Below are 16,460 nucleotides of genomic sequence, written 5' to 3'. Positions count from 1 at the left end.
TCTCAAGGACCGAGAGTCATTCCTTTGAAATATAATTACCAGGAAGGATAGGGCCTCTGTGTACCAGTCTCTGTGGGAGGATAGAATCCTAAGGTTGATAACTGCGAGTGAACAAACACAGCTGGTTTAATCACATTTACACTGACCAACTTTGTAATTTTCACTTCTCTGACTTTACGGAGCCCCTGCTCTCCCTGTTCCCTCATTTTCCTGATAAAATTGCTGAAATCAGCTCTACACAAATTGGTACGGAGCTCAGCTCTGTCCCCTAGTGTCAGCAGTTACTGAACAAAATCTGTTTTCAATGCTTTAACTAATGTCCAGCAGTATTTATCTTTGACACCAGACACTCGATCTGCTGGTACCTTGATCTTGGACTTCTCAGTCTCTAGAACCATTTAATAAAGAAATGTCTGTTGTTTAAGCCACCTAGTCTATGCTATTTTGTCATGGCAACCTGAGATAGACTAAGACTGGTCGTCATAACAAAATAAATAACAGACCAGGTGGCTTAAACAACAGAAATTTATATCTCACACTCTGGAGGCTGGGGAAGTCCAAGATTACGGGTGCCATCACAGTTGGTTTCCTTCCTGGGTGAGTGCAGGGCAAGCTCTCTGATGTCTCTTCTTATAAGGACACTAATCCTATCAGATCAGGGCCCCACCTTTATGATCCCTTTTAACCTTAATTACTTCCTTTGAGGCCCCATCTCCAAACACAGCCACACGGAGAGTTAGGGCTTCAACACAGGAATTTTGGAGGGACACAAATACTCAGTCCATAACAACTGCTAATGGTGAGGAGTTAAATGTAATTTACTATTCTTCTAAGTATTTTATCCAGACACCTCAGTTCTTCTAGTTATGGGGAGAAATTAATGCTATAGTTAAAGATCCTCTAAGCTAAAAAGTTCTATAGTACAAAATTATTTGGACTGTAAATATGGTCTACAAAGCAGAAATTTAGGATTTATGTTGCTGTACTTTCTCAACAAATCCTGAAAGTTCTTCAAAACAAAAAGTAATAATAGATAACCTGAAGCTTAGTACAATAGTAATTTTGCAAAAGTTAACTCTTTCTCAAATAAAGTGCCCAAAACCACAAACATGGAAAGGTCATATTTCAAGCTACCTTTTCACAAGAGCCACTTATGAAGTGAGCTTAGTTTAGGCTGTATTTCTTACTACAATCCATAAAAGGTAGTAGATGCACTTTCAAAATCAAGGAAATATTTCAACAGCTGCAATTCACCTGATACAGCTACTAAACTAAGTTAAGCATTATTTTCCTAACAGAAAACGAAAGTAAACATCTTATTTTTTTACCGAGTAGCAATGCAAATTTTCCATTAAAATTCATCTCCACAGGTAAACTTCCATAATGATAATCTGAGATGAAATAATAGAATTTTTAAATTTTAATGGAAAGCCTGTCTGCACAGAAGTCCAAAATAAAGCTCAGGAGTATAAGAAGCACTGTATAGGTACAAGGCACCATTCCCAGTGCTTTATAATCATTCACTCAATACTCCTAAAAACCCCGGGGCGCCTGGGTGGCTTGGGCTGTTGAGTGTCTGACTCTTGATTTCAGCTCAGGTCATGATCTCAGGAAGGCAAGATCCAGCCCTCCCTCGGTTTCTGCCAGCCCTCTCCCTCCCCCTCGGCCCCTCCCCCCTTGCATGTCCACGCGCAGCTTTCTCTCTCTCAAATAAATAAATAAAATCTTTTAAAAAATACTCATAAAAACCCCTATGAGAGTTGTGTACTATTATCTCTGTTTTACAGATGAGAAAATTTAGGCACTCAGAGGCTAAATAACTTGCCCAAAGTCACACAGTTAGTAAGTGCTTGAGTTGAGTCTCAGACCTAGGCAGTCTGGCTCCTAAGTACATTTTCTTGGTTGTTTCTTCATATTTAACCATATTCAAACAGAAACCAATGTTTACTAGACACATAAATCAATGGAACAGAATAGAGAGTTCAAAAATAGACCTATGTATACACTGGCAAAGGTGCAAAGGCAATACAATACAGAAAGGAGAGTCTTTTCAACAAATGTTATTGGAACAATTGGAAATCTATATGTAAAAAAAGAAGAAGAATCTCTCATATTTTGCACCATTTATAACAATTAACTCAAAATGGATCACAGAACCTAACTGGAAAACCAAAACTCTACAACTTCTAGAATAAAGCGGAGGAGAAAATTGTTGTAATCTTGGTTAGGCAAAGATTTTCTAGATGTGAAACCAAAAACACAATCCATAAAAGAAAAAATTGAAAACTGGACTTTTATCAAAATAGAAAACTTTTATTCTTCAAAAGACACTGTTAAGAGAAGACAAATCATTAATTGGGAAAAAAAATCTGCAAAACACACATATGACAAGGGACTTGTATCCAGGATATATTAAAATAAGTCTCAAAAGTCAATTAAGAAAACAGCCTAGTAAAAAAGGGGCAAAAGATTTTAATAAACACTTCACCAAAGTAAATATATGGATGGCAAATAAGTACATGGAAAAATGCTCAACATCATTAGTCATCAGGGATATGCAAGTTAAACCACAATGAAATACCACTACATGCCTATTAGAATGGCTAAAATTAAAAAAAAAAAACCCTGACCATACCAAGTGCTGGTGGCATAGCTACTGGATCTCATACATGGCTGGTAAGAATGCAAACTGGCATAGCCACTTTGGAAAATAGTTTGGCAGTTTCTTATAAAATTTAACATACAATTTCCATATGAGTCAGTAATCCCACTCCTAGGTATACGCCCAAATGAAATGAAAAATTATGTTCACTCAGAAACCTGCATGCAAATGTTTATGGTAGCTTTATTCATAATTACCAAAACTGAAAACAACCCCAATGTTCCTCAACCACTGAATGGATAAACAAACATGGTATACCCATATAATGGAATACTACTCAACAGTAAAAAGGAACTCCTGATACATGCAGTAACATGGATGAATTTTAAAAGTATCACGCTAAGTGAAAGAAGGCAGACTCAAAAGGTTATATACTACATGATCCCATTTATATGACATTCTCAAAAAGACAAAACTATATATAGGGATAGGGGCACCCAGTCCGTTCAGTTGGTAGAGCATGTAACTCTTGATCACCGGGTCAAGAGTTTGAGTCCCATGTGGGGTGTAGAGATTACTTAAATAAATAAAACTTTTTAATTTTTTTTAAAGATTTTTCATTTATTTATTTGACAGAGAGAGACAGACAGAGAGCACAAGCTGGGGGAGCAACAGAGGGAGAGGGAGAAGCAGACTCCCCACCGAGCAAGGAGCCCGATGCAGGGCTTGATTCCAGGACCCTGGGATCATGACCTGAGCCGAAGGCAGACGCTTAACTGACCAAGCCAGGCGCCCCCAAACATTATGCAAATTCAAGGTGTACAACATGATGACTGGACACGCGCGTGTATTTGATACGCATATATATTGCAAAATGTTTACCACGATAAGGCTAGTTAACACATCCTTTACCTAACATAATTACCATTCGGTTGTTATGGCGAGACCATTAAAGCTCTGCTCTCACAGCAAGTGTCAAGTACACAATACTGTATTGTTAACTATAGTCACCATGTTGTACATTAGATCCCCAAAACTTTTTCATCTCATGCGAGCATCTTTTCATTATGTTATTGCTAATTGCTGCAGGGAATCGCCATTCATAGCTTTCTTTAGTCATAGTTTCTGTTCTCTCATCAGAACCACCAACTGTCCAATTATTTTGGTATTCCCCAGTTAAATTTCTCAGAGTGGAATATGACCCAGCTAATTTCTTGGTAGGCGAAATCCTAGACTGCTGGCCCGACTATGGATTTGTTGCTTTTGGGTCAGAGGAGTCCCTGACCTTCAGTCTAAACATGTGTGGCTAGCGGGCCATCATAGGGCCCAATGATGCATGCACAAGGGCTTCCCCTTGAGTGGGAGCTGTGGGTGACCCACAGTACACTTGGCACGTGGATACAAAGTCCCATGACTCCAAGGGGCCCCTGGGTGGCTCAGTCGGTTGAGCATCTGCCTTCGGCTCAAGTCATGATCCCAGGGTCCTGGGATCGAGTCCCGCATCGGGCTCCCTGTTCGGCAGGGAGTCTGCTTCTCCCTCTCCCACTGCTTGTGTTCCCGCTTTCGCTGTGTCTCTCTCTGTCAAATAAATAAAGAAAATCTTTAAAAAAAAAAAAAAGATAAAACTATAGGGATAAAAAAGTGATCAGAGGCGACTATAAAGGAGCATGAGGAAATTTGGGGGGATGATGGAACTGTTCTATATCTCAATTGTGATCAGTTACTCAACTATGTTCATTTGCCAAAACTCGTAACTGTACACTTTAAAAGGGTAAATTTCACTGCATGTAAATTACATTTCATTTAAAATAAAATTACTTAGGGCGCCTGGGTGGCTCAGTTGGTTAAGCGACTGCCTTCAGCTCAGGTCATGATCCTGGAGTCCCGGGATCGAGTCCCACATCGGGCTCCCAGCTCAGCAGGAAGTCTGCTTCTCCCTCTGACACTCCCCCCTCTCATGCTCTCTCTGTCTCTATCTCATTCTCTCTCTCAAATAAATAAATAAAATCTTTAAAAAAAGAAAATAATAAAATAAAATAAAATAACTTAAAATTTCAACATTGTTAAATCAGTTTCAGGACTACACAGCTACATAGCTGAAAGGTTATTTCATAAATGAAAATGGCAGTGCCAAGTAATTATAGAAATAATAATAAATACCAGTACCTTGAGCTTATGTACATTGAGGATAAAAGAAGGTGAAGCACTGTATTTATATTAGTTCACCATGTTGCTAAATTGATAACCACAAAATAGAATTATAAAATTTTAGGATTGAAAAGGATTTTCCAGGGGCGCCTGGGTGGCTCAATCGTTGGGCGCCTGCCTTCGGCTCAGGTCATGATCCCAGGGTCCTGGGATCGAGCCCCGCATTGGGCTCCCTGCTCAGCAGGAAGCCTGCTTCTCCCTCTCCCACTCCCCCTGCTTGTGTTCCTGCTCTCACTATCTCTCTCTGTCAAATAAAATCTTTAAAAAAAAAAAGGATTTTCCATACCATCTAATTTAATCTTAATCTAATTTTACATCCTATCACATTCCCTTTGTTTACCCCAATTTGCCTGAATGCATCTAGCAATGCTTACCGCCCCCCCCATCCTGAGATGCTCAAAGAATTAGAGAACTCGAGTGGATCTTGGGAAATTGAAAGCTGGAAAAGCTAAAGGCCTTTACCAATGAGGTATACTGGTGTGTAGAATACAAATTAAAACCCCAGTCCCATATACTTTTCACTCTCTGTGCTTTTCCCCTTTACCAAAACTTTATGTAAGTGAAGAAATTTGAACCCTCAATACACTGTTGGTAGAAATATAAAATGGTACAGACACTTTAAAAAAGTTCAGCAGATCTTCAAAAAGTTAAACATAGAGTTACTATATGACTCAGGAATACCAAGTCTAGGTATATCCCCGAGAGAAATAAAAACATATGTCCACATAAAAAATTGTACACAAATATTCATAGCAGCATTATTTGTAATGGCCAAAAAGCGAAAACAACCCAAATGTCCATCAACTGATGAATGAATAAACTGGACAAATAAAATTTATAAGTAATTATTCTGTGGAATATTATTCACCAATAAAAAGGAATAAAGTACTGATACATGCTACAATATGGATGAATCTCAAAAACATGCTAAGAAGCCAGTAACAAAAGGCCAAATACTGTGTGATTCCATTTATATGAAATGTGTAAAATAGGCAAATCTATAGAGATAGAAAGTAAAATTGTGGTTTCCCAGGGCTGGGGCGGGGGGTGGGTGGAGAGAGGGAAGTGGGAATAACTACTAATAGGTATGGACATTTCTTTTGTGGGGAATGAAAATGTTCTAAAATCAGATCATAGTAATGGCATCATAACCCTGTGAACTTACTAATAGTGACTACTGAACTGTGTACCTTAAGTAAGCTGTACGGTAGATGTATCTCAATAAAGCTATTTTTTATATTAAAACTGTTTAATTTTATTGGCTTCATTATTATATGTGCTTAAATTTTTTTTATTTAATCACTTTAGAATAGTGTAAACATAAGGGATTTATGCCTGGCTTTATGTTTATACAGATTTGAATAGAATTATAATAAAATAATAGTCAAGTAGAAATCTATATTAGTCTTTTATAGGTATCCATTACTTATATATTTTTCCCCCAGAGATTGCACTTTTATTAATATTTCTATTTATATATACTGCATATATATCCGATTATAAAAATAAGGTGTGATTATAAAAACTTTAGAAAATTTAGACATTTATTTCTAGTCCTTTTTAGGACTAAATATATTTTTTTCTGTTTTTAAAAATTTTAATTCCAGTGTAGTTAACATAGAATGTTAGGTTTCAGGTGTACAATACAGTGATTCAACAGTTCCATACATTACCCAGTGCTCATCAAGATGAGTGTACTCTTGATCCCCTTCACCTATTTTACCCATCTCCCCACCTACCTCCCCTCTGGTAACCATCTGTTCGTTCTCTATAGTTACGAGTCTGTTTTTTGGTTTGTCTCTCTTTTTTTCCTTTGTTTTGTTTCTTAAGTTCCACATGAGTGAAATCATATGGTGTTTGTCTTTCTTTGACTGGCTTATTTCGCTTAGCCTTTATACTCTCTAGCTTCCATCCATGTTGTTGCAAATGGCAAGATTTCATTCTTTTTGTGGTTGAGTAATATTCCATTATATGTATACCACATCTTCTTTTTCCATTCATCTATTGATGGGACACTTGGGCTGCTTCCATAATTTGGCTATTGTAAATGATGCTGCAATAAACAAAGGGGTGCAAATTAGTGTTTTTGTATTCTTTGGGCAATTATGCAGTAGTGCGATTACTGGATAGTGGGGTAGTTCTATTTTTTATTTTTTGAGGAACCTCCATACTGTATTCCACAGCAGTTTGCATTCCCACCAACAGCAACAGTGCAAGAGGATGGCTTTTTCTCCATATCTTGGCCAACACTTGCTGTTTCTTGAGTTTTTGATTTTAGCCATTCTGACAGGTATGAGGTGATATCTCATTGTGGTTTTTTTTAAAGATTTATTTATTTATTTGAGAGAGAGAATGTACACGTGAGCAGGGGGAGGAGCAGAGGGAGAGGGAGAGAATCTCAAGCAGACTCCCCACTGAGCACCGAGCCCAACACAGGGCTCTATCTCATGACCCTGAGATCATGTCCTGAGCCGAAATCAAGAGTCCGAAGGCTTGGGGTGCCTGGGTGGCTCAGCCGTTAAGCGCCTGCCTTCGGCTCGGGTCATGATCCGGGGTGCTGGGATCGAGCCCCGCATCAGGCTCCCTGCTCGGCGGGAGGCCTGCTTCTCCCTCTCCCACTCCCCCTGCTTCTGTTCCTGCTCTCGCTAACTCTCTCTCTGTCATATAAATAAATAAAATCTTTAAAAAAAAAAAAAAAAAAAAGAGTCCGAAGGCTTAATCGACTGAGCCACCCAGGTGCCCCTCACTGTGGTTTTAATTTGCATTTCCCTGGTGATTAGTGATAAAGCTGTTTTTAAAATGAATAAACAAAGAGCTAGTTACCTCCTTTAAAAAACAGTAACAACAACTTTACGTAAAAGATTTAAAACATGTGGACAAATTCGTTGATCCTCCGGTCTCTTCCCCTTGAACGTGGGTGGGCATTGTGACTACCTCAACCAAGAGAATGTGGCAAAGTAATGCTACATCACTTAAGAGGCTAGTTAGAAAAAGCCATGCAGCCTCTCCTGGTCTCTCTTAGGACACTTGCCCTTGGAACCCAGCCATCATGCTGTGCAGAAGCCTGGGCCACATGAAGAGGCCCCTGGCCCTCAGCCCTAGCCAAACGCCAGAATCAACTTGCCAGCCAGCTCTGTTATTAAGCCATATTGAAAGCAGATCCTCCAGCCCCCAGTCAAGCTGCTGCATCTGATGCGACAGAGAGCAGAGAGCCAAACTTGATAAACCCTACACAAACCACAGAGTTATGAACAAAATAAGTACTTGCCATTATTCTAAGCCACTGAGTTTTAGAGTGGTTTGGTATGCAGCAATTGATAACTAGAATATGTACTTTACATACTTAAAAGGCTAAAAACAGCATCTAGCCCCCTATTCATTGCAGATACTTCTTTCTAGTAAGTTGCCATCCAACCGCTGTCTGAATCTTTTGACTAATACGGAGATCAGTTCCTCACAAATCCACTCCTTCCACTGATGAACAACCCCAGGAGTTATGATCTGCTTTATAATAAGACTGGTTCTGTCCTGTCCAATCTCTGGTCTGAGTTCTATCTTCAGAGGTGACCATTACTGTCTAACCCCCTTTTGTCAGGACAGGGCTTCACCCTGTTAAATAGTAATCTTTAGCATTGTCCCATTTTATAGCCAAGGAACCTGAAATGCACGAATTGACTGCTTTTTTTTTTACAGATTTTATTTATTTATTTGAGAGAGAGAGCACATGAGAGGGGGGAGGGTCAGAGGGAGAAGCAGACTCCCTGCTGAGCAGGGAGCCCGATGCGGGACTCGATCCTGGGACTCCAGGATCATGACCTGAGCCGAAGGCAGTCGCTTAACCAACTGAGCCACCCAGGCGCCCACGAATTGACTGCTTTATCCAAAGTCATGAAACAGACACCAAATAAAATGCAGTTACTTGAATCTCTGGTATAAGGCTTTTGTTTAGTTTTATTTCTATCAAATATGAGACAAATGTAATGGATACAAGATGTGTTGCCCATACTCAAATTCACTTATGCCATCATTGTTTAGAGGACAAATCCTCATTTCTATCATCTAGGAGGAGTATGGAACAACCCCAGGAGTTATGAACTGGAAAATGAAAACTACTTTTCTGTACCACTCATCTTTTCCTTGTTTGCACTTAAATATTTCCTGTTTTAACTCAATAAAAGCAGTCAGCTCTTTAAGGGCAGGGATAATTTTTATAATTTTGAGTCTTCCTTGGTGTTTGAGTACTTATATATTAAATAATTTGCCTAGCCATGAGAGGCAGCATACAGATAAAAAGTGTGAAAGCATTTCTTTCCAAATAATTTAAAAATGGATGGAACTAGAGGGTATTAGAAAGACAAACACCATATGATTTCACTTATATGTGGGATTTAAGAAACAAAACAGATGAACATAGGGGAAGGGAAGGAAAAATAAAATAAGGTAATAATGGACAGAGAGGCAAACCATAAGAGACTCTTGACAACAGGGAACAAACAGACAGTTGCTGGAGGGGAGGTGGGTGGGGGGATGGGATAATTGGGCGATGGGCATTAAGGAGGGCACTTGATGGAATGAGCACTGGGTGTCATATGCAACTGATGAATCACTAAATTGTACCCCTGACACTAATAACACACTATATGTTAACTAACTTGAATTTAAACTAAAAAAAATCTTACAATCCAAAAATATTTCTCATGCCAATGTAGTAATTGTACAGTAAGCTTTTCACTTTTTCCAAGTTAGCAGCAATAGAAAATAAGCTTCATACACTGCTGATTACAGTATATCAGTTGCCATGACAACACTTAGTCTCCAAACATTCTGAGGCAATTTCTCCTAGCTTCATTCCCCTAAGACTGACCCAATTACACAACTCAAAACCCAAAACCCAGAGGGTGCCTCTCAACAAAGACACTCTGATTACACAACCTAAGGAAAAATTTAAACACCACTTTTCCAAACTGCAAGGAAACTTTTCAGGCAATGAATTATGTTTTTACATCTAAAGTTGAACGGTAATTGTCTGATGTAACTTTAAAACATATCTCACTTATGTTCTCTGGGCTGTATTTGCATTCTGTTCCTTTTAAGGTACAACTGAAATCTTCTAGGGGCAAGCAAGACCATACTAAACTCAATAAAAGTATCACTGGACTAATACAGAACATTTGTACACTAGCCTAGATTGGCCTTATGAGAGATAAAGAACTAGAAAAAGAATCTTTAAAATCATATAAAATTTAGCAGGCTACTATAAATGAGGCACCCTAGAGTGCACTCCTAATAATTCCAAAAGAAGGGATGCCTGGGTCAGTCGGTTAAGCGTCTGCCTTTGGCTCAGGTCATGATCCCAGGGTCCTGGGATCGAGCCCCACATTGGGCTCCCTGCTCCGAGGGAAGCCTGCTTCTCCCTCTCCCCCTACCAGTCCCCATGCTTGTGCTCTTGCGCACTCTCTCTGACAAATAAAATAAAATAAAATAAAATAAAAAATTCCTAAAGAAAAAGAAAAAATCCCAAAAAGGTAAAGCAATGTTGGGAAATGTGGTACCTCCACTGTCTCAAAATGTAAGCTAGTAATTCTCTTTCTCTAATAGGCCAACAGAGCTTTAAACTGGGTTGTTGTCAAAATATAATGTTCATCTAGTAAGAAAAATTCTGATTAGGTGAGTTGATCAATATTTTAACTTTTATTATGTACAGACCCAGAAGCATGAGCTTATTTTACATATCCAGTAATATGTCTTACACCTCTACAACTACAGTATCTACTAGTGTTCCCCAAAAATGTTCCCTGTAAGCTCAAAACTGTCTACAAATGGAAGTTTACATGCTCAGATGGGGGAAAAGTTTAGATGTTGGTGTCCACTATTCTATTTTTCGATGCATTTACTTAGCCAAAAAGCAAAAGAAAAAAAAGTCACAGAATACATCCATGTATCTAAAAGGAGAAAGGGGCGCTTGGGTGGTTCAGTCGGTTGGGCCTCTGGCTCTTGATTTCAGCTCAGGTCATGATCTCAAGGTGATGGAATTGAGTTCTGCATTGGGCTCTACGCTCAGCCCAGAGTCTGCTTGTCCCTCTCCCTCTCTCTCTCTCTCTCAAATAAATAAATAACATCTAAAAAAAATAAAAAGAGAAAGATTAACATATGAGATTCTAACTAACCTGAACATTGTTAATAAAGGTTAACTGTAAGACCATTTATTACGAAGTAATGAGTCAAAGGGCAACTGAGACTACTCTAAATAAAAAAATAAATAAATAAAAGCACTTTAGTTTTAGCCTATGGTTTCAACACACAAAGCTAAAATAAAAATCGAATACACAAGCTTCTCTATGGCAGACAGTTCAAGGTTAAAGAGCATTGTTAGAAATACTAAGGCTGAGGAAATGAATCTTTTAAAAACTGTCCACCAAATAACTTCGAATGATAGGTGCAATCTTCTTGTATGACAGAAAGCACACTACTTTCCATGCCTACGCAATAAAATGATGCTATCATATATAGGTAAGAGAATTAATATACCATGCAACCCAAGAAGGATCTGAGAAACGGGGTAGAAAGATGCGGCTCAGAATTCTGCAAAAAGCTTCCAACTGCTTAAATCTGACACTTGGAGAACTGAGTTTCCATGAATAAATTATTCTGGCGATTGAAAATCACGCAGGAAGGGCTATGAAATCATAACAATCAATACGAACTTCACTATAAAATATCCATGCGTAAAGATATGTTGCATTAAGCAAGGAAGTAACTGTTCACAACGTTTATTTAAACATCTTTTTGTTTGGAAAAGAAAAATTGCCAAATCTATCAAAGTATTTTACTAAGCACAAATGCAGAACTATGTAGAAAGAGGAAACATTATGAAATTTATGACTAAGTGTGTTTTGTGCAACACTAGGGGACGTTTCAAAGCTTTCTCGTTTCTGGCTGTATACAAAAGTAAAAAGAAGGGCGTTTCCATTCATTGAAAACAATAGTAAAATATTGCCTGGCTTATGCTGGTTATTTTCACCATACAGTCCTGACATACGTTCCAAGACTGATTCGATTTTCATTATTCCTTTCGGGTAACTGGAAGAGGAGGAAACGCAAAGCCGTACGCTCAACAGTCCGCTTCGTAACTGAGAAAATTCAGCAGTGGAATATACCATTAGGCACCCAAGAGATTTAGCGGCTAGGGCAGACAAAAGAGAAAACAGCCACAGACGAACGTGAGCCGCGAAAAAGATGAGAATCGGTCCCACGTGTAACTCGAGGACTGGACAAAACCCCGCTCGGCGCTGCCGGTGAAATGAGCAGATTTCGGGGCATTCACGGCTCTCCTTGCTTCCCTGGAGTCCACCCCTGGAGCGCAGGGAAAGCCCCCAGGGCTCTGACAAGGAGCTCTAAGCCCCCTTCCAGCGCTTCGCAGTTCCCCGCGGCGCCCCCTCCAGCGCTGTATTTCACCGCACCCCCAAAAGTCACTCCCCCCGACTTCAACTACTCGCGTGAGAGAGGAGAGCGCGCGCAAGAGAGCTGCAGCTGCTGGGTCGGCCCCCTCAGCGCTCCCGGGCCGCCAGGGACCCTCGCGGGGCGGCTCGGGAGGGCCTGAGACCAGCGGCCGCGGGACTTTGGTTACCTTCTCGCGCTGGTCCCAGCTGTACTGCTTCGGCCGCTCCTCCCCGCCCTCGGGCTGCGACTCCTTCTCAGCCTTCCGCCTGTTGGAGAAGAAGCACCCCATGGTCCCGATTACTCCCCGCCGGCCCGCTCGTTCAGGTACTCCCTGGGAGTGTGGCGTGAACCCCGGGCGCCCGGGCCCCGCAGCTCTCCGGACACCGCCCCGCCAAGCCGCCCAGCAGTCCCCAGCCCGGGTTAGCCCGCCAGGCCCAACACCCCTTCTCTTTCTCCTCTCAGTCGCCCAGACGACCCATCGCAGCCAATGACCACTCAGCGCCCGGTGAGCCAATCAAAGCCCCACGAGCCCTGCGCGGCCTATGAAGAGAGGTCGACGTACGCACACAACCAATCCAGTCCCCGCTCCGGCGCCAGCCCCCAGTGGCGGGCCCTGCGGGCTCGGGCGCACGCACAGCCGACCCCGCCCCCGGCCCGGCCCCGCCTCTCCGAGGACTCCGTGGGGTTCCTGCTCAAAGTCCTGCTCGGAGTCCTGCTTCGGCAGCCGTGTCTCCTTGCCCTTGGTTCTCAGTTTCCAAGTTCTAGGCGCGGGAAGGATCCCTAGTTGAACGTTAAGCTTCAGTTTTATGATGCAAGTGGTGAGGGAACAGGAATTGCAGCTGACACAGGAAGAGGCCCTGAAATTCGTAATTTGCCCCTCCTTTCCCCCCGCCGCCCCCCCACATTGTCTGACTAGAAACTTCCCCCAACCACACCCTCTTTTGCCTTCTCTTCTGTGCTTTCTTAATATTCCTACGTATCACTCTAAAATTGCACAAGTACTTAGTAAAATAATTGTTTGTGTATTCTTTCCCTATTGGAAATGCGAATTTCTTGAGGCCAAAAGGCCTATCTTAAAGAGCACATACCGGGGCGCCTGGGTGGCTCAGCGGTTAAGCGTCTGCCTTTGGCTCAGGTCGTGATCTCAGGGTCCTGGGATCGAGCCCCGCATCAGGCTCCCTGCTCGGTGGAAAGCCTGCTTCTCCCTCTCCCACTCCGCCTGCTTGTGTTCCCTCTCTCCTTGTGTCTCTGTCTGTCAAATAAATAAATAAAATCTTTTTTTAAAAAAAAAAGAGCACGTATCTTTGAATTCCCTAGGCCTGGCTCAGCTCCACGCTAGGTGCTCAATAAAACGTTTGTCAAATGAATGCGTGAATGAATGCATGCTAGTGAAGGAAGTATTTATAACCTCTTTTATATATTCCTTATCAAAGAAAGTGACTTAAGTATGTGTGTGTGTGTGTGTGTGTGGTGAGGGAGAAGGGGGAGTTACAGTAAAGGGGTTCTTCTTGTGAAATTTATAGCCTAGTGGAGGACATAAGCATTGCCATATAAGCAGTCAGCTCTAAGCAAGTGGTATAGGGTTTGTGTGAAGGTGTTAAATATATATATATATATATATATATATATACACTAAATATTAACATTTGTTACACTTGGGCCAAATTTACTACAATACACATGTATTGCTTATGTGATAGAAAAGGGTGCCTGGGTGGCTCAGTGGGTTAAGCGTGGGACTCTTGATTTTGGCTCAAGGCATGATCTCAGGGTGGTGAGAAGGAGCCCCCCTCCCAAGGCTCTGCTGGGGTGGAGCTTGCTTAAGATTCTCTCTCTCCCTCTCCCTCTGCCGCAGCCCTCCCTAAAAAAAGGCAAGTTGTTGCTTTAATTCTCTGAGTACAGTATTTTGACATCTTGGTAGGACACCATAATGCGGATCAGGTCAGGTTCAAATTTGGTTATCTTTTTACTTTCCCACACTTATTCACATCTAGTGTATATCGTAAATGAGCCTCTAACTTAATTTGAGCATTAAGAATGTTCCCTTTTTCACTTCCTGCCTTTTATTGCACAATCAGGAAGAAAAGTGCATGTGCTCAAGTATTAGAAATTACTGCAAATTTAAGTTCCAGATCTTAGGCAATAGGGCCTTTACCCTGTACATACTTTTTCTTCTTCCGATTGAAATGAAAGGTCTAGGTGAGGGTGTTTTGGATAAGACCCCTAGATATTTTATAGTCATAGAATGTTAAAATTGTGACCACCATGCAGTGCAGTAGGGGAAACAGAGGTCTACAGAGATGAAGGGACTAATCCGTGTCACAATGAGAGTGGTTGACCAGGGACTAGAAAAACCCAGAGCCTGTGTTGTCCAGTGCTCCCTCCTACCCTGAATGCGTTTGTTTCTGATTCATCTGAAATAAAGAAGTAAAGAAGTATCTGGTTAGGCCTTCTGATGCCTATGGGAGCTCTGTCCCTCAGTGATGCTCTTCCTCTTAATGAACAAACAACAAAACCAATTTTAGAGAAACCATCCCGAAAACTCTCCTAGGTTTGAAGTATTCATTAATGAGAAACTCAAACCTAAAACAAAAATCTATATCCGACAGTGATCTTTTCAGGGACCCTAAGCAAAAGGGAAGATGAAGTCCCCATTCTGTTAAATCCCATCCCACCATCACCCCCAGCCAAAAATAAAATAAAGAATCAAATTAAATGAAAATTTAAAAACTGGGGACTAGAAAGCCAAGGAACAGAGCTAGTAATAGAGCTCTGCCATGCTCTTTCTTACTCTTTCTTTTCTGCTCCTCTCTCTGTTTTTCTCCCCCCTCCCCACCTTGGATTCTCATCGCCACTTTTTTTTTCATCACCACTGTTTGGCGCAAACCAATTCCCTTTACGTACTCATCGGCATACACCATATATGTGGCTGAGAACAGCCATCCCGGCCTGATTCCTCATGGTCTTTCTGTCCAAGTGTATGCTACAATCTCTTTATATCTTAGTTCAGATTCTCAAGGAAGATAACCACATAAACTGCTGGCCAATCGACACCAGAATGGTCCTCCCTCGGTCAAGTGTATACCTTTGGTCTCACTGCTGCAGCTGCACGGATGAACTTCATATCACAAACATGGGTGGGGAGCAGGTACTACAAAGGTGACATGGGCTGGCAGCTCTTAACTCCGAAGAGTCCAGGCAGAAATCGGTTGTTTCTTCAGCCTCTCCCCCTCCTGCTACTTACACCCTTGTGACGTCTTTTCTGTAGAAGGCTGCCCTTTGTATTCAGCTTAATAGATATATTCAGCTATGTTAAAAAGGCGGGTTGTGGGTTTGTACCTGGCCACAGGTCCCTGAGAGAGTCTGGGTTCCCCATATGTCTTGGCCACAAAAGTGGCATGGTTACTTCTCAGAAGACAGACCTGAAGAGGTCTATCTCCACAGCATGAATAAGTCAAGTACCCCAGCAACAGCAGCTGGAAAGGTCCCTGTTCTTGAGTTGACCTGACACATGCTTGCTCACTCTGCACTCAACGAAGGAAACACTTGACAAGTGAAGGAGAAGGGAGGGGGAGGAGTGTCCCCATTACTTACCGCTGTGTAACAAATTGCCTGAAAATGGCTTAAACAACAATTACTTGCTTTGCTCGCGAATCTGAAACTAAGGCAGGACTCTGAGGGGACAACTGAACTCTGTTCAATGTTGCATGCGTTTGAGGACTAGAATGGCTGGGGGACTGGCCAGAAATCACTCTATGTGAAATCTCAGGGCCTCTCCATGGGATCTCTCCAGCAAGGTCGGGCTTCCTCTATCGTGAGAGAGTGGGATGGTCGGGCTTCCTCTATCGTGCTGAGGGCTCCAAGAGTGAGTGTTCCAAGAGACCGAGACAGAAGTTGCAAGGCCTCTTAAGATGTGGTCTCAGACGTCACGCAATATGGCTTCCCCTGGATTCTATTGGTCACACGGGGCTGTCCCGAATTCATGAAGGGAGGGGACTGAACAAGGGAATGAATACTGGAAGGCACAGATCTTTGGGGTGTCATCTCAGGGGCTGGCCACCACAGCCGGAGTCAACTCCATCAGTGGTACGACATATGTACCGGAGAAGATGATTGGAAGGTTAAAAAAAAAAATTGCACAGGCTAATAACTGTTTCTTTCTTTTCATAGACTTTCGAGCCAACATTTTTCTCATACTTTAGCTTTTAGG

At 41.7% G+C, this 16,460-nt stretch overlaps 1 protein-coding gene across 2 annotated transcripts in view; it reads right to left on the bottom strand.

Moving 5' to 3' along the window:
- Positions 1-12,721, bottom strand: part of RP2 (RP2 activator of ARL3 GTPase) — a 52,296-nt gene extending 39,575 nt beyond the window's left edge. For both annotated transcript variants that reach the window (XM_032426768.1, XM_032426769.1), the window contains exon 1: positions 12,438-12,721. In XM_032426768.1, coding sequence (XP_032282659.1) covers positions 12,438-12,539 — 102 coding nt within the window. In that variant the 5' untranslated portion in view covers positions 12,540-12,721. The remainder of the gene's footprint in view (positions 1-12,437) is intronic.
- Between the last annotated feature and the right edge of the window lie 3,739 nt (positions 12,722-16,460).

The sequence above is a fragment of the Phoca vitulina genome, unplaced genomic scaffold (genome assembly GCF_004348235.1).
Source record: "Phoca vitulina isolate PV1807 unplaced genomic scaffold, GSC_HSeal_1.0 scaffold35, whole genome shotgun sequence".
Classification (NCBI taxonomy): domain Eukaryota; kingdom Metazoa; phylum Chordata; class Mammalia; order Carnivora; family Phocidae; genus Phoca; species Phoca vitulina.
Note: the sequence above shows the minus strand (reverse complement) of the source record. Positions and strands in the feature narration are given on the sequence as shown.